The sequence below is a fragment of the Spermophilus citellus genome, assembly GCF_964194105.1.
Source record: "Spermophilus citellus genome assembly, chromosome: 15".
Taxonomy (NCBI): domain Eukaryota; kingdom Metazoa; phylum Chordata; class Mammalia; order Rodentia; family Sciuridae; genus Spermophilus; species Spermophilus citellus.
The window spans coordinates 43,688,557-43,715,466 of NC_138195.1; the positions used below are offsets into that span (position 1 = coordinate 43,688,557).

The 26,910-nt window shown below is 49.5% G+C and overlaps 2 protein-coding genes across 2 annotated transcripts in view; one reads left to right on the forward strand and one right to left on the reverse strand.

The window, feature by feature from the left end:
- Positions 1 to 26,910, forward strand: part of HK1 (hexokinase 1) — a 282,452-nt gene that overhangs the window by 177,387 nt on the left and 78,155 nt on the right. The gene's annotated exons all lie outside the window — the stretch shown is intronic.
- Positions 23,148 to 23,795, reverse strand: NEUROG3 (neurogenin 3; the record flags this gene model as incomplete). The annotated part of the gene is made up of 1 exon (XM_081268790.1): positions 23,148 to 23,795. One exon carries the CDS (start codon positions 23,793 to 23,795, stop codon positions 23,148 to 23,150), a length of 648 nt encoding a protein of 215 aa, XP_081124916.1.

A 26,910-nucleotide genomic window follows, 5' to 3' on the forward strand; every position in this document is an offset into this window, starting at 1 on the left:
ATCCCTTCACCGTCCTGTAAATATTGAGCTGATGTCAATTCTGACTCAGGGCCTGTGTCCAGTGCTGGAAGCATAGAGGTGAACCAGACCTGGGCCCTGCCCTCATCACGGATGGAGTCTAGTGGTCAGGCCATCGCACATACTTAGCTGCTTTTCTCATGTTCCCATTTTCATCCAGCAAATGCCTACTCATTAAGAGGAGGCCTTACATTTTCTTCTCCCATACCAGTGGATCACGTTATGCACACACACCTGCTTCCAGAGGCCATATATACGGTGCTCTCTGGAGACACTAGAACTAAGACTCAGAAACAGGAAATAAGTAGTGAGTTTTTTTTAGTAAATTCTTTTTGGTTGAAAGTGATAGAAGTCAGGTGCCAAGGCACATACCTGTAATCCCAGAGACTCGGGAGGCTGAGGAAGAAGGGTGGCAAATTTGAAGTCAGTCTGGGCAATTTAGGGAGAACCTGTCTCAAAATATTAATTAATTATTTAATTAAAAGGTCTGGAGATATAGCTCAGTTTTAGAGCACCCCTGGACTCAATTCCCACTACTACTACTACTACTACTACTACAACACACACACACACACACACACAAAGTGACAGAAAACCAACTCAAATCAATAGGAAACAGAATTTATTGGTTCACATAAACCAGCCTGTAGAGGTGGAGCTGGCCTCAGGGACCTCAGGGACATCCTGTCTGCACTCGGGCTGCTCCTCTCTGCAGCACCCTCTCTTCACTTCTACTTCAGAGATGGGGAGAAGGGCAGGACGTGGTAGCTGTGGGCTCACATCATTCCCGAGTACCAGTGCCCAAAGAGGAAGCTTTGTCTCCTAGCAACCGTATAAAAATGATAAGGAAGGCTTGTGATTGGCCCAAATTGACCATGTGCTCATCCCTGAACTGAGCAGAGGATGAAGAGCTCTGATGGGCTAAACATGGGTCACATACCCACCCCTGGGCCTGGCAGTGCTGTGCAGTGCCAGCCAAACTGCGTAGAACTGGAGCGGAGCTGTTGTCCACATGAAGGTGGTGCCTAACCTGGGGAGGAGGGGAAAGGATGTGGGGTACACATAGGAGTACAGTGCCACTACAACAAGGTGCAGCAGAATTAGATCCCCGGCCCCCGATTCTTTCCATTGCACCATGTAGCCTTGTAGCTACAGGATCCGACAGAACATCCCTTGGAGCCCAGGGGTGCTCCAGTCAACCCTTAATGGTCAGGTCCTCACCGTTGCACAGGGACGATTCATGATCGAGCATTTCCTCCCTTCTCATGTTTTGTTCCAGATTCTGCTTCTGGTCCTAAGAGGAGCCCCAAACTGGGGCAGACTTACATCTTGCCATCAGCAGCTAGAAAACTGGACAAAATACATAAAGGGACAGTTCTCTGGAAAATAGGCAGCACAGGACTGATCTTGAGAGGATGGGGACAAATGAGCACTGGCCTTGTGACTTCTGGTCTATGGCACAGGGATGGGGACCCACCCAGAGCTTGGTGGTCTTGCTGAGTTGAGGAGACAGAGAACAGAGTTCAAGAGGTTGAGGCGGTGGGAATGTGTGGGAAAGAGAAGGGAAGAAGAGAGGTCTTCTCAGAGATTGTTCCAGAAATATGCATAAGGCTGTCTTGAGTCTTTGGACACAAACCTGTGCATGTGGCAAGTGAAACTCCAGGCGACTAAAACCAAAACCCACACAAATGCAAACACACACTACTGGGGAGCTGTAGGATCAAAAAAATTCTCCAAGCTACTGAGTCCTACAAGCATATGCCTGTAACCTCAGTGACTCAAGAGACTGAGGCAGGAGGATCTCAAGTTCAAGGCCAGCCTGGGCAACTTAGTGAGGCTAGGGGCAGGAGCCCTGGATGCCTTGTCCAGTTGGGCCACTAACCCTCTAAGTGACCATACGAAGTTATGCTTCTTTCCCTCCAGCCTCAGTTTCCCCATCTAAAGCAAAAGGATTATGCTGGAAAATACCCAGTAGTGGAGCCTTCTGGCCTTTATGGTTTCTGATCTATGCCAGAGACGCCAGCCTGAGGCTACAATTCAGACTTTGTTTGACCCAAACTGTATTTGAATTTTTTTTTCCAGTTGGTTGCTAACATGGGGAAGATTTCACCTACAAATCTGAATTTCCAGCTTTTCTTGAAAAATGTTGAGTCTTCATTGCTGCATAGAAATAATAAGCTGGACTTAAGTAGCAGGTGACCTTTCTAGGTGGCCACTGTCCCCACTTGGCCACTATCTTCATTCATGTTGCCTGCTTGCCTGTGGCACTGTGCTGGGGACTTTGCACAGACATCGGGCAGCTGCAATATGATCCCAGGTGCCTGGGTTCCCAGGAAGTGTCCTTCCTGCTATATTCTGTGACCAGTCAGACCCCCCAGATAGGACAAGAGAGAGAAGTAACAGTGTTTCTGAGTTGTCTGCGTTTACACTAAGGGAAGCTGGACTTGACAGGGTAGTGGGGAGACTCAGGACTTCACAGGTTTTATGGGTCCCCGGTGTTGGACAGGAAATGGCAGGATCAGAAGGTCTCCTGGCCTCTCCAGGGCTCCTCTTCCCCCTGCCCCCAACTAGTAGCTGAGCCAAGAGGCTAGAGCTGACAGCTTCACAGATCCCTCCCCAGCCCCCACCCCACTGGTTAAATCATTGCCAGAGGCACAAGGTCAGGCACCAGCTGGCTGCCCCATGCAGAGGAGGCCTTGGAGGTGTGAGGGGCAGGGCCTAGGGCACCCCTGCCTTCCCTCTCCACAGCCTGTCCAGCCCCAGCCCCACCCTCCCCTGATCCCTGCGGTTCCTGGTTGTGCTCCCTGGGGCTCCCAGCCCCAGATGTTTTGGAACAATCCCAGCTCTTGTGACAACCTGGCTCAGGGAAGGTTCCAGAACTATGGGGTCCGAGACACCTGGGGCTGGGCCCTGGCTGCCCACCAGCAGTGGATTTTTTTTAAATCTTATTTTTCTTTTGGTAGGGTTCTTTTTTAATCTGTTGGGTTTTTTTTTTTTTAACTCGGGGTTGAACCCAGGGTTTTGCGAATGCAAGGCAAACACTTTACCACTGAGCTACATCCCAGCCCCCACCAGCTGTGTTCACCAAAGTAAATTACCAACTCCTCAGTGTCCATTTTTTCAGCTGTCAAGTGGAGTGAATGATAAATCCTACCTCACAACATGCCTAAGGTTGTGATGCTAACAGGGTGAGGTGGTGCACGCCAGAGGCTCGGGAGGCTGAGGCAGGAGGATCCCGAATTCAAAAGCCAGCCTTAGCAATTCAGCAATGCCCTAAGCAACTCAGCAAGACACTGTCTCTACATAAAATACAAAAAAGGGCTGGGGATGTGGCTCAGTGGTTAAGACCTCTGGGTTCAATACTTGGTACCTAAAAAAAAAAAAAAAAGGTGCATAGTCAGGAGGAGCATGAAGTGGCTGTCCTTAGTAGCTCTCAATGACGGTCCATTTTCTTTTCCTGCCTTTGGGCCCCAGGGATCTGATTCTGGGAGGTCCCCACTACACTGCTGCTCCGTGTCCTGCAGGCAGGCATGAGAGTCTAGAAATGAGAACGTGGAAATATAATAGACCATATCCTTCAGGGTGGTAATTAGAAGGCATCTCTACCTTTTGATGGTGAATCCCTGAGGCTAATCCCATGCAGCAAGCACCCTCAGCGCCCATAGCCATGTGCATGGGAGGCTGAAGAGTTCCATCCCTCCCCCCTTGTACAGCCAGCAGGTATTTCACTGCCTCTTGGAAGTCTTCCTGGCTTCATGTTCCTGGAGATTATTTCCTTCTCTACCCTCACTTACGGGCTGCTCCACCACCCAGCATGCTCACCTCCCCAGCCCCTGGGCTTCCTCACTTGCCTGGTCGGCAGCTTCCCTCCCTGGGTGGAAGGATGGACTGAGACACCTGGAGGGTGGCAGCAGGGCTCAAAGGCCTCAATTCCAACCTCTACCCACTGGCCGCCCCTCTCCTCCTGCCTCTCCTGACCCCATCCCAGGAAAGACCATCTATAGGCCCCAATAGGCACAGGCACAACCCTGCAGCAGTATGGCTTCAAAGCCTCACTATAGAGCACACCACTCTGACTTAACAGTTGCACTTTGAGGACATTTTCCTAAGGAAATAATAAAATGATACACAGGCAGCTCTCTGTGTCTGTGGGTTCAGCGTCTGAGGAGTCACCCAACCATGGATTGAAAATATTCAAAGAAAGAACCACATGTATGCCAAACATGTACCAGCTTTTTTTTTTCTTGTCATAAGTCTCTAAACAATGCAGCACAACTATTTACATAACATTTACATCATATTAGGGATTATGATGATGATGATGATGATGATGATGATGATGATGTACCAGGGATTGAACCCAGGGGCACTTAACCACCAAGCCACATCTCCAGCCCTTTTTTATATTTTATTTTAAGACACGGTCTCTCCGAGTTGTTTAGGGCCTAACTAAGTTGCTGAGACTGGCTTTGAACTCACAATCCTCCTGGCTCAGCCTCCCAAGATGCTGGGATTACAAGCATGCACCACGGCACCTAACTGTATTAGGTATTACAAGTAATCTAGGGATGATTAAAAGTGTTTAGATGATTTAAAGTCTATTGGGAGATATATGTAAATTACATACAAATGCTATGCCATTTTACATAAAGCACTTGAGCATCCATAAATTTTGCTATTAGCCAGGAGGTCTTGGATCCAATCCCCTAGGGATATGCATTCGCTTTGTGACCCAAGCAACATCCTGACCCACTCTTTTTTTTTTTTTTTAATTTTTTTAGTATTTATTTTTTAGTTTTAGGGGGACACAATATCTTTATTTTTATGTGGTGCTGAGGATTGAATCCAGTGCCTCATGCATGCTAGGCAAGCACTGTACCACTGAGCCACAACCCCGATCCCACCCTGACCCACTCTGCCTCTTATCTTTCTCATCTGCAAACGGGGAGGATGCATATTTAAAAATGTTCATATCAGTGTTATAAAGGGCAAAAATTGGATACAACTAAATTACAACAGGAGACTTTTGGTTAAATATATTATGCTATAATATCTTGATGCACAGAATATATGTAGTAATATATAAATTAGAGCTATATAATATACTTAGAAATATTATAAACTGGATAAAATATATAAACTAGATCTATATTTCATTAGTAATGAAAGATGTTTACAAATATACTAAGTGTAAAAAGATTATAAGATGAAAATTATAGGGAATGGGGTTGTGGCACTTGCCTAGCATGTATGAGGTAGAGCACTTGCCTAGCATGTGTGAGGCCCTGGGTTCGAGTCTCAGTACCACATATAAACAAAATAAAGGTCCATTTACAACTAAAATAAATATATATTTTTAAAAAGATGAAAATTATAGTATGACCTCTCTCTTTTCCATATAGGTTTGTGTGTGCAGATAGCTAGGTAGACAGATAATATATACCACACATGAACAGTAGCAGTCACTGGCTGGTGAGATTAACAGGTGGTTTAAAATATTTGGCTGATCTATACTTTTCACAGTGAGTTACTTGGGAAGTTGAAGAAACAAGAAAGTCACTTATTTTAAGGCTGGGTGCCACAGGTTGAGCTCTGCGGCTTCTCTCCAGGACCCCTGGGAGAGACCGAAGGAGCCAGGTGAGACCAGGGAAGGTGAGTAGCGGAGGCTGTGTAGCTGGCTACCGTCCACCTCCTGCCAAATCCAAGCTCATGCTGGGTGACATCAGGCTTGATTCTTGGCTTGGGTCAGGCACTCAATCTCCATGAGGGACCTTGTCAGGCCAGGTGATTGTCCCACCCCAGCCTGCACCTGCTCCATTAATCTTCCCTGTCCCAACCAGGCTGACAGAGCCCCTTCTGTCTGTTGACCTAAGAGGAGGGTGCAAGGGCTGGGAAGCGCTGTGCTCTGTACCTGCCGTTGCTCAGCAGCTGTGGCTGGAGCCCTCACAGGGGGCCAGGTTTGTCAGCCCTGATGGATGAGGAGCTGCAGGAAGGCTGCTCTCTTCTGGGGCTCCCTTGCCACCTCACAGGGCCAGGCTGTTCCTTGCAGCACTAATCCCCCACGAAGGAGAGCTAACACAAGGAGATACATTTCTGCAAATATCCCAGGAAGCTGGGCATGGCGGTGCATGCCTGTAATCCCAGTGACTCAAGAGGCTGAGGCAGGGGGATCCCAAGTTCAAGGCCAGCCTGGGCAACTTGACAAGATCCTATCTCAAAATAAGAATGAGTGGGGCTGTAGCTCAATGGTAGAGTACTTACCTAGCATGTGTGAGGCCCTAGCACCAGAAAAAGAAAAAGAGAAAGAAAAGTCCGTGGACCATGCACAGATCCCTCTCCCAACACATGTCTATGGCACCACAGTCTTTCTCATTTTAATTTCCCTGAATCCAGAACATAGGCAAGCCTGATATGATCAGCCCTTGCTATCTGTGAGGGATTGGTTTGGGGACTCCTCTCTGATGCCAAAAATCTGAGGATGCTCAAGTTCTTTGTATAAAACGATATCATATTTGTATATGACCTGTGCACATCCTCCCGTGAACTTTAAATCATCTCTAGATTACTTATCACAGTGGAAATGCTGTGTAATTAGGTGCTACACTGTATTGCAAAGTGCCTTAAAAAAGTCTGTATATGTTTAGGACAGAGGCATCTTGGGGGTGTAGATACACAGCATTGCACTTGCCAGGAAGAGGTGCAATTTTTTTCTAATATTTTTTATCTGCAGTTGGTTAAATTCTTGAATGTGGAGCCCATGGATATAGAGGGATAACTGTACTTTTTTATTGGTAAAAAATGAAAGCAATTAATGAAGCAATTAGAATCACAAGGTAGATCTAAATTTCAGTGAGATTGAAAGATGTTAAGTAAAATGAACTTGATATCACAAAGGTAGACTGTAGTTTGATTTTCTTCCCTTCGTATGTGTGTCTGGAAGCTGAGCTGAGATTTGATTGGGCTTTTGGGCTCCAGTCTCATCCCCACTATTGTCTGTTACTGCCTCTTTGTTCTGAGGTTCTTCTTTCATTCAAATCTTCACCTCCTCTACGCAGCCTCTGAGGATTCATCCCTCACCCTGGTTTGGGCCACCTCAGTCAATTGAGAAACCCTCTCTCACAAGCCTGAGCCAGGCTCTATGCCCAAGGCAGCAAGTTTGCATCCACTCTGATGTGTGCACTTTTGGGAGTCTCCAGCTGATGTCATGGGATCCCTGCCCCTACCCCACTGGCTGAGGACTCTCTCCTTCCCATCCCCTGACATGGTCCTGATGGCACCAAGAGCCAACGCTCACACCTGACATTCATAGGAAAGGCCCACGTGTCCTCACTTAGATTCAGTTTATTCTTCTGCATACAATCCCGCTGAACCTGGAGAAGTGCCCCCCGGGTTCAGTCCCTTGGATCACTGGCTCCCCAGGCCATGGGTGATTAGGGGCAGCAAGCTAGAAAGTGGTGGTCACCTACCAGAGCCAACTAGAGTGGCCAACTGGCTGGGACAGCAGAGAGAGGAAATGGGTCCCCATAGCTGCCTGGAGCAGGTGACAGGTGGACCAGCATATCACAGGGGATCCAGCAGTGCACAGAATTGGACCATCAGTGACATTTGTGGTGGCTCCCTAGTCATCCAGACAGGTGGACACAGGAACTAACCCTTGCTGGATGTTTTCTATTTGCCACACACTTGACAAAGTGCCAAGTGCTCTGTTTAAGGAGTAGAGTGACACAATGCTTTTAAGGGAGTGTATTCATTCCCTGGGCTTTGATAACACATTACCATAAACGGGGTGGTCAAAACAACAGGGGTTCATTCTCTTCTTTCTGGAGGCCAGAGGTCCACAACCAGGGAGCTGGTGGGGTAGCCATTCCTCCAAAGACTCTAGGGGAGGCTCTTTCCACGTGCCTTCCACCTCTAGAGCTTCCCGCCATCCCTTGGCTTGTGGCTGCGTCCTTCCAATGCCTCTGTCTTTACAGGACCTTCTCTTCTGGCTCTCTGTGTTTCTTCTCCTCCTCTACAGACTTGAGTTTGGATTTAGAGCCAACTTAGGAGCCAGGAGGGTCTTGTCTGGAAACCCTTAACTCTGTACCTCTGCCAAGACTCACCAAATGAGGTCTAATTTACAGGTCCTGATAGATATGTCGTTTGTGAGGCCACCATTCAACCCACTATGGAAAGAGTCTTATCTAAAAGGGTCACAATGGATAAAAAAACACACCTTCATGTAGAATCGATTCAATCGCAGTTTCTGGTGATGTTTTTAATAAAAGATGCATTTCCTGAGCAGCCCAGATGCTGGTGGCCTGGTTGACCTTGAACTCCCAGAGTCCTCACCACAGTTTAGGGCATTTGGGAGGAAGGCTATGACTTCCTGTGTGGCTCACTGATCCATTTCCTTTACGTCCCTTCCTCAAACTCCACTGGGTACAGAGGGAAGCTCGAGAGGGACGAGGAAAGAGCCTGAGCCTTTGGTTGGGAGCTTAAGTCCCCCTTTGGATTCTTGTTCACTGCCACCCTCGCCCCTGAGTGCTGCTCAGTCCCTTCAGACCTGTGCTTCCCCGGCCAAGTTTTCAGCTGGTGCAGATAGTCTGCCTCTATGAGATCATCCCACTAAAGACATTTAAAAACCCACAGCATCACTGCATTCAGTAGTTCAATCCTTTAACGAATAACATTTTTTTTCTCTAGAAAATAGCATGATATCCATGCCAAAAAAAAAAAAAATTAGAAATAGAAGAAAATCTTGTGGTCACATTGTCTAATTAATAAAAGCTTTTCAAGTGTAGATATATATATATATATATATATATATATATATATATATATATATATATACACACACACACACACACACACACACACACACACATCATACATATATACATATAAAATGTAAGGAACTTGAGCATCTTTGGATTTGGGTATCTACAGGAGTTCTGGAATCAATTTGTCAAGGATACCAAGGGATGACTGTAGATTGTAGATTCTACATTTAATCTTTATAGCTATTCTAGGAGATTCTAGAATTATCCCTATTTCACAGATGACATTAGGGCTTAAAGAGGTTGCCTAAGGTCACCAAGCAGGTGGGTACTACCTGCCATCTGAACCCAGGAAGCCCGACTCCACAGCCCCTACTCTTGACCATTACAATCTATTCAAAAAGGGAGCAGATTCCTGCTGCCTTAAAAAGTCTGTTCAGGGGCTGGGATTGTGGCTCAGTGATAGAGCGCTCGCCTAGCATGTGTGAGGCCCTGGGTTTGAGCCTCAGCACCATGTAAAAGATAAATAAACATATTGTGTCCATCTACAACTAAAAAATATTTTTTAAAAAATTTCTGTTCAGTAGAAAGACACAAGCCTCTGCCAGCCTATGGCATGTGGGCTGCCCTGAGGGAGAGGCAGCAGGGAAGGTCCAGGTGGGGACCCTTGTGTGGCCGGCAGATAGTGCTATCAGGAGCCAATGAGAGCCGGGTGTGGTGGCACATGTCTGTAATCCCAGCTGCTTGGGAGGCTGAGGCAGGAGGATTGCAAGTTCAAAGCCAGCCTCTGCAACTTAGTGAGGCCCTAAGCAACTTAGTAAGGCCCTGTCTCAAAATAAAAAAATAAAAATAAAAATAAAAAGGGCTGGGGATGTGGCTCAGTAGTTATGCACCCCTGGGTTCAGTCCCTGGTACCAAACAAAACAAAACAGAAAAGGGTCAAAGGGGAGGCCAGGAGGAGGAGGCAAGGGTGGGATGCACTGGCCCTGCAGAGGCAGAGTACTCAGGGCCAGATGAGGGTGCACCAGGGTCTAGCTGGGGCATGTGGCTGGCTAGTGGTGCGGTTACACAACCCTAGAGGAGAGGTCAAGCTTCCAAGATGATGTGGCCCCAGGTCCAGCAGCTGCCTCTCTGCTCTGTCACTGTCACATAGGGCCTGGCATATGAGAGACACTCACCAAGGACCACGGTACAGTTGCTCTTTCATTCCTTCTCCTTCCTACTTCAGGGTGCGGAAGGTGCCTGCTCCCTCACACCTATGCTGGTCCTCGGGGTCCTGAGGATCCCGATTATTTGCCCTGCCTTGGAGAAGGATGTGAACGCTGCTCTCCTTTCCCCCAGTGTGAGCTGTTCTCAGAAGGGAAGAGATGGAGGAGGAGTCTAGTCTTTTCCTCCTCAATCATTAGTCCCTTGGGGGCAACAGAGCCACAGCCCCCAAATGGTCAATCAGAAAACCAAAGAACAGGGCCCACCAGTTCAGCTTTTTAAAAAACACCACCCCCTCCCTGAACGCCTACCATTTGCTAAGCATTTGGGGGGCACAGTGGTCAACTGGACAGGGCCCCTGCCTTCAAGCTGAACCTAGGCACAGCCAGGTGACAGGGAAATGGGTTCTGTGAGGTGGGGATGGAGGAGTAGCCATCGGTTCTGGTGGGAGACTCCAGGCTGCACACTGGGCTCTGGCCCCTGCTCTGTCACTAGCTCCTTGTGACCCTGGGCCAGTCTCCTCCCCTCCCCGCCTTCACTTTCATGAAGTCAAAGCCTGGGGCTCAGAGCTCCCAGTCAGGCAGGAGGCCGTTCTGCTGGCTTTTTGCTATTACTCTTTAAAAGCAGAGTGAGAAGAGGTGGGGGTGGGGCTGGAGGTGGGGGACACCAGGGGCCTGTAAAGAAATTCCCAGACTGGTCTGCTGCTTTTTGTGTGTGGACAGAGGGACTGGGAAGTTCTGGGGGCGGGTAGAGGAGAAGGACAGGGATGGCATGAGGAGGGGGAAGAGGGTGCGAGGAGACAGAAGAATGAAATAAAGGCCACTCCAACAAAAGGAAGTGAAAAGTGAGTGACGAGTTTGGGGCAGCAGGCCGGAGGCCAGCCAGGCCTCAAGGGCGAAGAATGGAGACAAACGAGCTGAATTTTCATGCTTGGTGGACAGTGAATGGGAGAGCATCTTTTAAAACCCTATCAGGAACTCTTTGGATTGTCGTTAGATCTGGAGAGGGGGTGAAGACGGAGGGCGGGGACAGCTGAATTTGGCCTCCTGGGTGTGAAAAGATCCCGATTCTCCACCCGAGGGCTTCAGGCTCTCCTGGCCTGAGCTGGGCATGCCTCAGCCCTTCAAAGGTTTCGGTAAATTATTTGTCATTTTGAGAACCCTTGAAATTATTATTCAGTGGGGGGCTCCCCTGCTCTCAGTGGGTGACCCCACACTGGAACTAGGGGCGGGGGGAGGACTGGGATGAGTTCCAGGCTTCCGACTCCTTGTTCGGTGACTAGCCATCTGGGTTTGCCTGGGATAAGGGACGTGCAGCACTGATACCAGGGAAGTCCCGGAAGACCCAGAATGCTTGGTCACCATACATGAGGCGGGGGCTGGTGAGGACCAGAGGGGAGGAATGAATTACTCAAGGCTGGTCCCATCAAGCCTGGTCCTGCCCCCAGCCCGCAGCCGGACTCCAGGGTGGGAGGTTCTTTGTACATTTTAATTTTCTACCATGGAGATATCTTGTTTGTATGTGTGTTTTGCATCCCTAGAAAAAGAACCCGAGGGTTTTTCCTCCTGTGTGTCTCATCTTGTTTTTTGTGGTCCATGATGCCGGTTGGGGTTGTTAATACAGTGCCAGCTAATGAACGGGATGGGAGCAGATTATTCTGCCATTTTTCTAGGTCTTTGAGCTCCACATTGATCCTGAGACTGACAACTCCACATCTGTTTGAACTGTGTTAACCTGTGCCTGTGAGGGTCACAACAATGTCCCTGTGATCATCAGTGGTTTCAAATTCACTAATATAACCATGCTCCATCGTCACAGTGGGAAATGAGGCGTGACTCTAGAGCACAGCCTGAAAATGACTTGGCATCTGCTTCTCTTTTTGACATTGTTGATGCTCTTAAGAGCATCAGCCAAGACATTTGTGTACCCCATTGTGGTGGGATGGTAAGTGTGCAGTTATCTGTACAATTTTTTTAAAAAAGACAATTGGAGAGACAAGTGTGGTGGCTTAGGCCAATAATCCCAGCTACTTGGGAGACACATAGGAGGATGGAAAGTTTGAGGCCAGCCTGGGAAACCTACTGAAACCCTGTCTCAACATAAAAATAAAAAGGATTGGGGATAGAGATAGCAGTGATAGAGCACCCCTGGGTTCAGTCCCCAGGACCACACACACACACACACATGCCAATATCTCCGCTAGGCACAGAATCACGAGCCACCACAGCTTTGTAGATTCAAACAGCAATTCTTTATTCCCGAACTCACACCGGCCTCCACACACGCTCTCGGGCAATCCCAGTTCTCCTCCGCTCAATTCACCTACTCCAGGAGGCTTTTTTCCAATCTCCTTTGAATCTCACGAGAACTCAACAGGAACAAGCAGCAGGAACACCCTAATCCTGGCAGCAATAATCTTCAACCTCCAACTTCCCTAAAACCCCTATTGTCTTAAACCGGGAACGCCCTAAACCCAAGGAGCGGGATACTTCCTCAAACCTGATCAGCTCTAAACCCGGATCCGCCTTGGTCCTTGAGCAAGGTCACCTTACATGCAATGTCAACAGCGAAATCCATTTAACATGGGGTACGCTAGCAAGGAAATTTCGATGCGTCATTTCTACTTGGCAATGGCCCTCAGCACACACACACACACACACACACACACACACACACACACACAAAGATAATTGGAGGCTCTTGTGTATGAATGGTTATATTAGGTTATATTACAGAATTATTCATTTCATTTGGTGTAAAAATGGCTTGGTTCTGTTCTTATCACTTAAAAAAATGTGCACTAATGTATTAGTGGGATGAGACATACCTGGGGAAGGTTTGGTGGTGGGGAGGTGGCAGATAACTGAGGTTGGCTGTGAATCCATGGCCAATTGTCAGGAATTTCTTTACAGTCCCATGTCCTCCACCTGTCCCCCACCTCTTCTCACTTGCTGCCTTTAAAAAGCAGGAGCTGAGTAATAGAGCAAAAAGATACATTTTTCTATTTTCTGCATTCTTGTGCATATTTGAAAATGTCTAAAATTCAAACTTAAGAAAGGAAATGGAGCACCTGTCAGCATGGTTAAGGGCATTAGTGAAAAGCAGTAACTCTTGGTCAAGACAGCCTGAGTTCAAGTCCAGTGCCACCTCACACTGGGCAACCAGCAACTGGTACTTTACCGCTTTCTGCTTCAGTTTCTGCCTCAGAATCCACAGAAGTAATAATTCTAATCTCACAGACTAATAAACAGAAAACACTAGGACTGTGCTGAAATATAGTAGAGTCGATTAGAAAAAAAAAGTGGATAGAACAGAAGGATTCAGCTGGGTCCTTTCAGAGTTCTGCTCCTGGGGATGTAGATTTCCTGGAATCAACTGTTCTTGCAGAGGAGGCCAGCTTCTGGGACTTGGGCCTCATGTACACAGCAACACAGATGGCTGCTTGTCCTCCCATACCCGCAGCCTGCACAGCCCCCTGACAGCCCCTCTTCTCTGTCTCAACCTAACATGTTGAAGAGTGCTCTCTCCACCTCCTCCAGGAAGCCATGCTTGTGCCTTCATTAGTTAATTTTCCTCTGGTCTCTTGTCAGTCAACCTGGAACTGTTAAGAAGGCCTTCCTGGTCTGCAGTCTCACACAGGCAGAGTCCACAGAAATGTACTGGTTCACACTAGGGTCAGACCCTCAGAGCACACCCACAGAGCAGCAAGTGCTCCCGTGTGCGTATACACAAACATCCTGCTCTGAAATGGGATCAGTAGCAAGCAGGCCTGTGGTGCAAGAGGAGGAGGAGAGAGGGGCTGGGCTTGCCCACCGGGGGCATGGCTATGAGGGGCGAGGTTGAACACTGTCAGAGCTGTAGCCAGTCTCATAGCTGAGATCCATCTTCTCAGAACCCAGGGCCAGGCACAGAGTTGTGACAAGGCACTTGCCTCCATCTCAGGGAAATGCCCCAAGAAACGCTCCCGTGGGAGGCCAAGTGTTGATTTTCCAGGACAACAACCATCGAGGGTGGCGCCCTGATCGCAAGAATAGAAGTCATAAAAGCCACCACCAATTACTCAGCACAGGCGCTGGGGCCTGCCTTGTGATATTTCATCTAACCCTGACAATCACTCTATGTGAGAGGTGACATTGTATGCTTTTATAGTTGAAAGAACTGAAGATCAGAGGCTCATGAGCTGAATGTCACACAACTGGGAAGAGGCAGAGCTTGAATTTGAACCCCTGGCTCTCTGTCTTCACAGTCAATACTCTTAGCTGCTACAGTCTATTTTGCAATTTATGCTGAACAAAAAAGGATACCTTGTTGAAATCGTATGCTGTCCTGGATTTGCTTCAAAATAATCCACGGTAGAAGTGTTGGGAGCAATAAGCAGGGATGTGTATGAAATTCGGCTCTCAGCTGACAATTCTTTAATTTGGGTGATGGATGCATAATAATTTACTATTCTTTTTTCTTTAGTTTTGACATTTTCCATAATAAATTTGACTGGCTCTGGGTCTTACTTACCCTGACTACATCACTGGGTGAACTTGACCCTGTTTCTGTACCTCTACATACCTTCATTTCTACACTGATCTTTCCCTATGTGTTCCTAACTCATTGTCCAATTTTTGCCCCAGGGAATAGAGGCTCTAACAACCTCAGGATCTGCCAGGACGTAAGTGTCCTCTTTCTCAAGGCGTCCACACATTCCTTCCACCTGAAGATCATTTTCTGCCTCTCACACTCCCCGGGGGGTGGGGGGTGGGGGGAAGCCAGGCAGAAATGCTTATGTGTTTGGTTTGTGTTCAGACTCTTGGAGTGAAAAATGCGTGTGCGTGTGCATGTGCGTACATGTGTGTGTGTGTGTGTAGATGTGTGCGTGCGTGCGTGTGTGCGTGTGCGGGTGTGAACGTGAATGTGTTCACTCCACCTGTGTGAGTCTCCTCTTCTCCTCTTCCAAGTCGCCACCTGTTCATTCCTCGTTCAAAAGGGGCCTGGGGGCCCCAGGCAGAAGGGTGGTGCCCAGAGCCTGGGGGAGGCAAATGAGGCTCGGGGCCTCCCAAACACTGGGGATGATAAATGGGGTCCGAGTCTTTCAGGCTTCATTATAGAGTCACCATGGGTTTGCCCAAACCATGGCAACCGATTCAAGCAATGATTAACTTAATAAAGAGAAGGCAAAGGGGGAGAAGATGCATTCAAGACCCCAAGTCAGGCCCTGGTTCTCTGGAGGCAGTAAATTTCCTTCAGTGGGTACGGTGTCCAGGCCCCAGACGTCCTAAATCTCTGCCTCCACAGTGGGGGCAGGGAGACCTATGAAAGCAGTAAATGGATGTCAGAGATCAGCAATGGGGGGGCGCGGGGGCTTGAATCACCCTTAGTGGGCTCTCGTGGGCCTTCCCTGGGAGCCATCCCAAACTCTAGGGACAAGGAGTGATCTGTTTTAGTTTCAGGAGTCAAATTACCTGCACTTTCTGTTTTTGAACTCTGGTATATTTGGCCCTGAAGAGGTGTGTGTGTGTGTGTGTGTGTGTGTGTGTGTGTGTATCAGTCTGTCTTTCTTCAGGGTAGGGAATGGAAATAGCAAAGATTCCTGTGACTGTCAATGCGGTAGACCACCTATAATAGGGTCCTCAGTGATCTTTGCCTCCTGGTATATTTTTTTTTAAGAGAGAGTGAGAGAGGGAGAGAGAGAATTTTTAAAATATTTATATTTTAGTTATTGGCGGACACAACATCTTTGTTGGTATGTGGTGCTGAGGATCAAACCCGGGCCGCACGCATGCCAGGAGAGCGCGCTACCGCTTGAGCCACATCTCCAGCCCCTGCCTCCTGGTATTCATTTCCTTGTATAATCCCCACCCCTTGACTGTGGGCTAGAGTTAGTGATTTCTTTTCAGTGAATAGAACATGGCAGAGGAAATGGGTTGTCACTTTTGAGATTAGATTTCGAAAACACTGACTTCTGTCTTGGGTGTCATCACATCTTATTTGCTTACCTTGAGGGAACCCAGTTGCTGGGCTGTGAGCTACTCTATGGAGAGGCCCAGGTGACAAGGATCTGAGGAGGTCCCTGGCCAAAAGCCAGTGAGGATCCAAGGTTCTCATTTTAGAAGCCTTGAGGAACTGAATCCTCCAACACCACACACGACTGGGTTTGGAAGGGTCTCCTCCTCCAGTCAAGTCCTTAGGGGAAACCACATTCCTGCCTGACTCTCTGACTAAAACCTCGTAAGACATCTTGACCCAGAGGCACCCAGCTAAGCCCCATCTATATTGGGGACCCACAGAAGTCCTACATAATAAATGTTTCTTATTTGAAGTAGTTAAGTTTTGGATAATCTGAAATGCAGTGATAGGTAACTAGTAGCTGGTGATGATGTTAGGATAGCAAGAGTCTCAGTGAGTCTCCAGAATTAACAGTTTGGGTGTTTGGGCTAGCCACATCACCCTGTGTGAAGGGGCAAACTGAGCAGGTCAGTATCTCTGGAGGGTAAAAGGCAAACAGGTACTGGGAAATAGATGGTGCTGTGTCAGGATTCTGGTTGTAAGCATACGCGATTTGTGATAATAAAACAAAATTAACAGTAGCAGGTAAAATCCAACTTCATCCCAGCCATAATCCTGCAGTGGAGACTGCTCATCGCCTACCAGAACCTAGACTTCAACTCTTCCTAGGCATAGAGTGTCTCATCACGTTAAGTGAAGCCAAATGATCCTTCTCCCTGTGGATGAGAGCAGAAGTGGTATTTGCTCAAGATGGTGGGTGAGCCTTCTCTGTGCTCTATTTCCCATTCCCACTTGCTGAGACCCACGGCTAGGCAGCCTCAACTTTTTGGTTGGCAAAGACCTAGGAACTGGTGGAGGAAGAAAGTGGAAGGGACAAAGGTCCCTGAATGACAGCATGGAGCAGAGCTCCCCACCCACCAGCGATGTTCAGCACAGATTGAATTATTAGTGAGTCTCTTTGATAGAAGCCTAGCTTTACCCTAACCTGCCAACTAAAAGGTAACACTACTGTCCCTGCTTTACAGATGAATACACTGGAAGAAAAATTAAGGAACTTGTTCATGGTTATATTGATAATAACAATCTGGGAATTGAACCCAGATTCATATCAATTCACATCTCCCAATAAACTATCTTTCCCAGTTAGACCATGAGCTGTTTTTGGGTGACTAGAAACCACTTAAAGATTCTGAGCAGGAGAATGATATGTTCATATTTGCATATTAAAAAGGAAAGTGACAATGTTGTATTTGTCAATTGGATGGGAACTCCAGCTACCCCAGAAGGATACAGTAGAGTATCAAGATTAGAAGTAGGAATTGAAGACAAATGAAGATGCTAACAATAGTACCATCCGTGGTGGTGGTGCACATCTATAATTCAGCTACAGGGAGATTGAGGCAGGGCAAGAGGATTGCAAGCTTGAGACCTGCCTGGGAAATTTAGCCAGGTGATCCTCCCATGTGAGGGAGATAAGTTGAACTGGGACAGTGGTTATAGGAGGTAAATGAGAGACATCATCTAAGAAAAAGCAAGAAGGGAAAGTCAGTAGGACCTCAAGGGTTAACTAGACAGGGGAAGTGAGAGAGAAGAGTCTAGATGAGCCCTTGATTTCCAGAATGGGTGATACTACTTAGTGAGATCAGGAAAGGGGCAACATTAACTTGAAGATAGAGGAGAGGAATTTCATTTTGGACACTTCATTTGAGGTTCACCAGAGGTGACTAGACATAATCCTGCAGATCAGGAAAGGTAGATCTAAACTGGTGAATCACCAGTCCAAACACCCTTGGAATTTGTGCCAGTTTACAATACACAGAAGTTCAAGGTAAGTGCAAATTTATGCAAAAGTCTCCCTCCTCCCAAAAGGGAGAATAGGAGAAGAATTTAAGACAAATGAAGGGCTGGGGTTGTGGCTCAGTGGTAGCTGCGCTTGCCTAGCATGTGAGACGTACTGGGTTTGATTCTCAGCACCACATACAAATAAGTAAAATAAAGGTCCATAAACAACTAAAAAATATTTTAAAAAAGACAAATGAAGATGCTAACAATAGTACCATCTGTGGTGGCAGTGTACATCTGTAATTCCAGCTACTGGAGAGACTGAGGTAGGGCAAGAGGATTGCAAGTGTGAGACCAGCCTGGGAAATTTAGTGAGACCCTGACTACTACCTCTACTGCTGCTGCTGCTGCTACTACTCTACTACACTACTACTAAATAGACTGGGGATGTAGCTTAGTGGTAGAGCACTTGCTTAGCTTAGCATTCAAGAGAATCTGGATTCAGTGACTGCTACAAAAATAACTACCATTTAAGGAAGCTTAGAAAGCTAAACAAGTCTATCTAATCAGTACAACAGGCCAATAAAGTGGCTATCAATTTCACAGATGATGTAAATAAACCTTAGAGAAACAAAAGGATTTTAATTGAAAACCATTAGTGACAACATCAGATTTGAACTCATGAGTATGATTCTATAGTGGCTGCTCTTAGCCACTCTGCTATTTTGTGCATCTGGAGTATTTTCTTTTGCCTTTGTTCTTTGAATCACTGAAACTTCATTTAAACCCAAAGAATGAAATTCCTGTTGAGGGCAACTTTTCAAATCAGTTCTCCCAGCTAGGGCTATCTGAGCCCAGACTTCCCATGGGAAGTCTCAGATCACTCAGAAGCTGCCAGCAATCCCTAAGCTTGTCACTCAAGCCTAGCTACATCATTTACTAACGCGTGTGTGCATGCACACACACAGATGAGGGGAGAGAGGGGGGGTGTATGCGGGAGACCTTGCTAGGATCAGTTAGTAGCAACAGAGCCCATGCCTTCCCCAGCATACTTGGGAAACCTGACAGTCCTCTGAGTCTTCATACCCACAGGGGTCTCTCTAGCACTCCGGCCTGGAAACATGCGCAGAGGTGTTTGCTAGGTGGTTTTCCGTAGGGAGAATGCCTAGCGCCAGACCATAACGGCTGTTTCAGCACCATGGTCAGGGGCGCGTCGTTAGCCGGGCTAGCGCCGGCTCAGCTGGCTCAGTTAGCCTTGGCCCACGTATCTCGGAATCCCAGGCAGCAGACTGGAGCTGAAGGTTGACCAGGAGTCGGGGCGTGGTCGAGGCGCAATGGAACCTTTTGGCCTTACAAGAACCTCAAGGACCACACTTGAGTCAAAGCCCATATGACTCGCCCCCCCACCTCCGCCATCTGTGGACAGAATAAAGAACACCGAACTGCTTATCTTAAGTCAGGGTCCCAATTCCAGTTTGCTCCGATTAGTCACCAAGTAATTGAGGACCTTGGGCAAGTCATTTATTTCCCGACTTTGGGTCTTTGTTTCCATGAGTGTGGTGGCTCTGCCTGCCCACCTCACTGATTGTAGAAGGATGCCTGAGAAGTAACCTGACATTCGGGAGACCTGTCCGTGCGTCTGACCTCTTGAAGGAGGGGCAGACAGGTGTCGGCCCCGCCCCCTTTCTTGAGCAGTGGTCTGCAGCAGTTTTAAAACTGGGGAGGGGGAAAGGAACACAAGGGATAATATTAATTACATATTCACAACGGAGAACATTAATTACAAGAGCGTAAAAATATAATTTCGTTTACTCAGCGCTTAGTTAGTGCCCCATTTTTAGTCTAACCTCCCCCCCTTCCCTACACTATCCCCAGCGCCAGGGACTGAGGGGCGTTTTCCATTGCTGATCGTTGTCGGGGGCTGTAACTTCATTCACTACAAGCACTACTTCCTCTTAGAGACCTAGGACTCCTAAGGAGGGGTTTTAGGAACTCCCTCCAACTTCTCTACTGAATTAGCTGAGTCTCAGAGACTTGTCCAAGGTCATACAGCCAGCAGCCAGTGGGGGAAGGGTGCCTCCGGCCCCTCCTGCCTTTGTGCCAGCCCAGCGTCCAGGCTCCCAGACATTAGCATTCCAATGGCCCCAGGACGCTTTGTCCCCCGACCGAGGCCGGCTGGGAGGTGGGGTGGGATGGGGGCAGGGCGCCATAAATCTACCTGCTTGTGCGTGCCGACGGGGTTGGCCAGGGGGGACGAAGGGTGGGAGGTGCAAGATTCATGTGCTTTTTCTGGAAACCAGGCTTGGACTCAGACAAAGGCAGAAGAGAGGCGAGAGTCATTCCACCAAACGGTCTTTCCTACCCGCGCTTGGGATCCTGTCCGGGTTTCAGGGACTTGGAGAGCGGAAAGCGACCTCAGACCAGAGGAGGATCCTCATTCAAAGAAGCGCTTGCGGAGGGAGTAAAATCGATCTCCTAGCCGAGTCGTCCAGCAGCCTTGACTGGTTTTAAAATCCACTGAACGTAATATCACCCGGGAGGTGGTGGGCGTGGGGGTGAAGGTGCCGGGCTAGTGGCACCGGCCACTCGGAAATGTTTCCGAGCCCTCCTTGCTTAGGGACTCTTTGGAAAGGGCCCTGGAGGATGTTCCCAACCTCAGCGCAGTTCCACACACGTTGATGAATCGTTCAGGCACAGAGCTCTAAATTTTGCAGGGATTATACCAAACCCTAACCCTTCAGATTTGAAAAGTAGGGCAGATAGCTGTTGAGTCAATCCCCCCGGCCCAAGGTTCAGCGGCAGAGAATCATAGTGGGGGTTTGTGTATGTGCTCGGGGCCCACACACGAGCCTGTGTTTTAATTCGTGGGGCAGAAGGCAAGTCTGTGTGCATTGGGTGACTAATAGCTCCTTAATGAATGCCCTGGAAAGCAGGAGAGCACACAGTGGTTGCACCCCAGCTCTCCTAGGTGCAGCTAGCTGGAGGAGCTCACCCAAATGCTTGTCCAGTTTCAAAAGGTCGTTTGTACCAAGGGAGTCCGCAGCCTAGATGAACACTACTTCTCAGAGACCTGCACAGAAAGAAGGACCTTCTGCTTGAGACATTCCTCTTCACATTTTTTGTCCTGATCCAAACACACCTCCTCTGGCAAGCTTTCTGCAATTCAGCCCCATCCTCCATTTGTGGCTTCTACCTCCACATAGCACCAATATTTATTTGGTCTTAAATTATTTTGTCTCTACCCATGGGAGGACAGAGAGCTTCCTGCTTTTTATGTCTGCCTACACCCCTTCCCCCAGTACCCAACAAATAGCAGCCATTGCTTGGTCTGTGCAACAGGGAACTGCTGACACCTCGCACCCCTGCTCCATGCCCCAGGTGGAAAGTTGGCTGCTGCAGAAGTCATCAAGAACCCATTAATCTCCTCCTCCCAGATTAAAGTCATGAAATGAAACAACGCTCTGTTCATTCGTTTGTTTGCAGCATCCCCTTTCCTGCCCCCAAATCCTGCCCCTGATAACTGAGACAGCTCCTCCTTTAAAGCTACCTTTAGAGACTTGGAAGTTGAGGCAAGGAAAAGTTCAATTTAAAGGGCAAAGGAGAGGGAGACATACACAAGAAGTGTTAACTCCTGATAAGCCACCACCTTTGAGTTCTAAGGTGCTGGAAAGAGACCTACCCACAGCTCCTGGTCTCTGGCAGGGCCACTTCAACCTGAGTTGGTCCCATTTCTTTCCAGGATCCCCTGATGACCCAAGGGAGGCCTCTGGGGTTCAACTAGCAGGTAGGGTTCCTGCCCTCCATTTTCCTGTTCCCAAGTTGCAGACAGATTCTGAGGATTCTTAGACTTTAGACCAGCTTCCCTGAGAAACCAGGGACCCCAACTCCATGAAGGTACACTCCACTAGTGAGCGACCTCAAGACAGTTTCAGTAGGTGAGGAACCAGCCCTATTACACGGATTACATCTCTTGGTAGTAAGAGATCACTTGACTGGAAACCATGACCACCTCCCTGAAAAAAATTTCAATCTAGGTTGCTGGTGTTTGAGGCATGCCAAAGATTTCAGCGGCACTGGCCACCTTCTCTGATGGCAGCTGCTAGGGTGAATGAGTGGAGGCGTCACAGACCCAGCAACTTTGGAAAACTCCTGGGACGCCCAGCCTGGCTCCTGTGTTTCTGAGGACTCCAATTCACAAATTACTCTCTGCCTTCCCCAAGTGGGGAGTCGCTCTAAATTCAGGCTGATGAAGTGGGGGACACAGCATGCCGTGTAAGTTGAAGATTTGTCTTCTAAACCTTTGTTTGAAATAGGACAACTCGCTGTTTTTATAAAGAAAACAAGAGGGCGGGACCAAAGATTCCTTAAGAGACTTCCAGCCTGCAGTTGAGCACCCAGGGGAGGGGCCCCAGACTCCCAGAAAGATTTTCAAGAACAGAAGCGCCCGGAACTCAGGCGCAGTAGCTACCCTCCCCTGCTCGCCGCACAATCCAGTCACTCGCTGAGACTTCTTGAGGGTCCATCTTTTATTGGCTCAAAGTCTCATTCACCAGTCCCTAATACTCTTATGTACAACATATAGACTTTTCCCGCCATGAAATTTCATCAATAAATACACATGTGTAAAACAGGGGAGGGAATATATAATTTACCATAACAAATCATTACCAAAGACATTATATAATTTACAAACTGATTCTAAAACAGAAGAGACGCGCAGCGCTTCAGGCACCTGCAGCGCTGCCCACGTTTCAGACGCACCACGCAGAGAAGCTGGGGAGGTGCTCCAGGACGCCGGCTAGGCTTTCCCAGTTCGCAACCCGGTCTCCAGGCTCCGGGAGGGCAATGGCTCCGAAAAGTGCAGGAGGAGAAGGCGGAAAATCGCCTTCGTGGATTAAGGCAGAATGGAGCGTCCCGAAACCTCGGACTTAGAATAGGGAAAGTCAGCAGCGTCTTTGGAGCAGGATGAGGGACCAAGCACTGAGACCAAAAATTGGATTAAATCGCATTATAGGAGGGTGGTAGGAGACAGACGGAAAGGCAGACAAACAGACTTGAATTAGAGAAGGGTGACCAAATTGTGAGTGTCTCAGGTTGTGTAGTGCTACCACGCTCGTCTTCTTTGAATGAGTTTTGGGGTGACCGTTGACAAGAGGCCTAAAATAAGCGCAGCTTGCAATGCCCGCTTCGCGCCCGCATCCCCAAGGTTTGCGTGAGCTGCAGCCAGCTTGATTGAACCCAGTCTGCGGACCAGAGGCCCAGGGGTTAGCCAGTGAGAGACAGGAGGAGTAAGCTCTTGAAGGTCACCGCCCACCCCCGGCGGCTCTGACTGCCTCCCTCCCTCCCTCGCTTTGAAAACTATGGCCCAGAGACCCACAGAACCCTTCACAGGAAGTCTGAGAATGCCAGGGTGCCCGGGCGCAGGCAAGCGGGGGAGGTGGGCCCCCGCAGCCCGGGGCGCTCTTCCAGGGAAGTGGCTGGGCTCAAGCTGCCAGCTTGGGAAACTGGAGAGTAGAGGGAGCCCCAGTCCCCAGAGGAGCCGCTGTCCGGGCTGCCCAGCTCCCCACAGGGCGGTGCGGGAGGGTCTGGCCCGTAGAAGCTGTGGTCCGCAATGCGCAGAGTTTGAGTCAGAGCCCAGATGTAATTGTGGGCGAAACGCAGCGTCTCGATCTTGGTGAGCTTCGCATCGTCCGGGAAGGTGGGCAGGACGCCGCGCAAGGCGTCAAGCGCTGAGTTGAGGTTGTGCATCCGATTGCGCTCCCGATCATTTGCCTTCTTGCGCCGACTCCGTCTCTGCTTGCTCAGCGCCAACTCGCTCTTTGGCCGGCTGCGCCCTCCTCGCCGTGCCCTGAGCTTCTTAGCTGCGCCTGGGCAGGCACCCGCTTCTGCCTCGGAGCAATTTCGGGGCATGCGAGTGGGGCTAGGTGGGGCGGACGCGGCGCAGGGCCCCACGTTATCGGAGACTCCAGGGAAGGGCTGCTGGATCTCGTGGGCCACTTGGATAGTGGGTGCACCCAAAGGATGAGGCGCCATCCTGTGGCGGGGTAAGAGAGAAGGGTGAGCTTGGGTCAATAGCCCGGGCAGTTCCCTATTCTAAGGTCAGGTGGGGCGGGGGTAAACGAGGATGAACCGCCCCCTCCGCAGGATCAAAGGGCCCCTTATCCCTTGCTGGCCCCTTGGCCGTCTCCGAGCGTTACCTAGTTTTCCGGGCGCAAAAGGTTAGACAGCAGTGAACCTCAGAGAGCAGTGGGGAGCTGAGGTGGCCCGTTCGCTCCCAAGTTTTGCTGAGCTGCTGGCGCCACTGTCTGGGAGTTGCCTCAAGAGAAGAAAAGCTCCAAGGGGGTCCTGGACCTCGGTAGTTTCTCTCCTCACGGCGCAGAGACGGCAGGGATTCCCTGAACCACAAGTCGTGTGCCCCTTGGCACGCTTTATCTGCTAGGCCCGGGCCTGGAGCGTGCCTGCCGGGCTGCTGCCCGCGCCACCGGCCAATCAGCGCTGGGGTCCCGAGGCCGCGCCACGCGAGCCCGCTCCTCCCCCGCGGGGCACAGCTGGATTCCGGACAAAGGGCCGGGGTCGGGGGAGGGGAGCGCCGCTCTGTTTGCTCTCTCCCGCGGGCTCGGTCCCAGCAACTCTCGGTTCCTCAAAGAGCCTCGCCCAGTGAGAAGAACTTCGTCTGGCTCCCGTCTGGCGGCTTCAGACCGCTTTGCCCCTTCCCTTCTTTCCCTGGCATCTGTCCAAACGCAGTCTTGGTTCCCTATAGGGACTTTGGGGAGGCCGCAGGGAAGGCCAATCTCTGAGTATTACACTCGGGAAATTTAGACTCAGAGAAGAAGGTAGCTTGCTTCTCAACTGGCGTGATAGTTGCATAGGTAGAATAAGGAGCCAGGTGTGGTGTCCTGACTAGCAGCTCGGAGGAGCGCCCACTATTTCTAAATACCACCCGGCTCTTCTGCGCTATGGGTCTGGTTAGGAAGTACTCTTGGGACAGTGTTTCACCGACCCTCTCCATCCAGGGAGGAAGGACAGGAGTGACCTACGGGAGAAATCCTGCTTATGTCCCTTTAATTCAGAGACCTTCGCCTTGGGGTGTCCAAGCCCTTCCACAGTTAACTTGTCTGGAGATGTCAATCAGTGTCCAGACAGAGGCTTAGAATCCCACCCTATCCCCATCCCAGATCCCATCCCAGAAGATGGTTGTGGTGGGGTTCCAGAGGGGGCATTCCAGCACTACCACTCATGGTTAGTATCCTGGCAAGCACTAAGGCCGGGGCATAGGTGGGGAGGTTTGAAAAGGTCAGGAGGGGGCCTGGAGTTCATAGCCAGCGTTTTGTCTTTTGAACCCCCAGGGTGCGCTGGTTCTGTGAGAGGCAAGTGAATCTACTCTTTCCCCCTTAGTCTTCTTGTCCAATCACAAGCGGGAAATGGGCTGCCAGCTTCACCTGGTCCTGCCCTCTGCTCGGCATCACTTAGGAATCGGGCAGCCAGCACAGGGCAAGGGCTCTCCGAGGTCCCAGGTTTGCTCGTCTTAGCGCTGCCTGGAAACGTTTCCAAAGTGAGTCTGAAGGTAGCCTCTGTCCTTTTTCTGCTGCCCCTCCCTCTTGTCCCCGCGTCGGGCACCCCGTGGTCTTCTGCTTCCGGTCACTCAGGGTGAGGGGTTGCGGCTTCCGCTCCTCTCTCTTGTCCGGGATGTGCTTTGGGAAGGAAGCCGAGGTCGGGATTAAATCTCGGTTGCAGCGAAGTCTTGGCTTTGTAGCAGCAAAGTCTTCGCTTTCTAGTAGTTCCAGACACTCAGAGCCTCCCGGAAACTGCAGGAGGGGCCAGACCCCCGGGATGGGAGACTAAGGCAATGGGGCGAGGGAACGAGGTAGGTCTGCCCTAGTGATGGCCTCTCACTGCCCAGGCTGCTTGGGGACAAAATTTTCTCCTAGGCATAGGATGATATGCATAGGAGCCAGCTAGAGGGAGCTCTAGGATTGGGTGGGGGTGGGGTCGAGGTCCTTCCTATCTCAGCCGTGAGCAGCGGGGGTTCCTTCCTGTTTCCGGGAAAATGAAGTCTGGGGTCAAGGTCAGGACCAACAAAGACTTTCCTGTGCATAGGATTCGGGCTTCACATTCTGTTGCAGCTCCTTCCTTAGGCTGGGACTAGCTACAAACTTGTCTTCTAGTCTTAAGAACCAACTGGAGACCTGCTTTACAGATGGAAAAGTCAAGGCCCAGAGAGGGAAAGTGACTTGCTCAAGGTCACACAATGTAATTCTGTTAAACCACATGGAATTCAGATCCTAAGACTCCTAGACCTAGATTTTCCCCCTGCACTTTTTTCCATGTCCTTGATTTGGAGGGAAATAAGAGACACTGAAATGCAGAAAATAGAGGATGTCCTGAGTCTGGCAGGAATGACAGGATTAGATAAGAAAAGGAATAATGGTCCAGTGTCCCTCCCAGTCAAGGAGAGCCAGCTCCACTTATGCTCCAGCTTTCCACTTTTCTGTCCCATATCCTAGCCTTGCTTGATTTAGACATCTTCAAATAAGGAACTGGGGAAGGATTCTCAAAGCATACTTCTATAGGGGTCCTGGGACCCTGTCAGGCTCTGTTGAGGGAGCCCTAGCCAGGAGGGATCCAAGTGCCCTGGTGGTTACCAGCAGGGGTCTGAAGAGCAACCCACAGTGACCCTCATCTAGAAGTGGATCTCAGATAGGGATGGAATCTGACTGGTGCCTGCCTTGAAAGACAGGATACTGATCAGAGCCTAGAGCAAGATTCATGAGCCAGGCAAAGTTCTGAGGATTCTAGCCAAGATGTCGATCGGTAGAGAATTCTGGGACCTGTTTGGAAATTCTTATCCAGACTCCTCAACACCCCTTTGGCTCAGGGCTCTCCAGGGCTTTCAGGCTGCCACGACTCTTGCTTTGCGTAAAAAGCAGTCAGGGCCAGGAGCGCAGCTGCTCCAGCAGCGGTGCTTGAGGGACCAAAGGACACCCTACCAGCTCTTTCTCTGGCCAGGAAGCCGAGCTGGATGTCCACAAGTCTCGGGGGGGTTCGAGGTTAAGGGTCCATACCCTTTCTCTCAGCTGCAGGGGACTCACAGACCCCTCTCCAAAGTTAATCCCTGCACCGCAGAGTGCTGAGGCGCAGGCGGTAACTA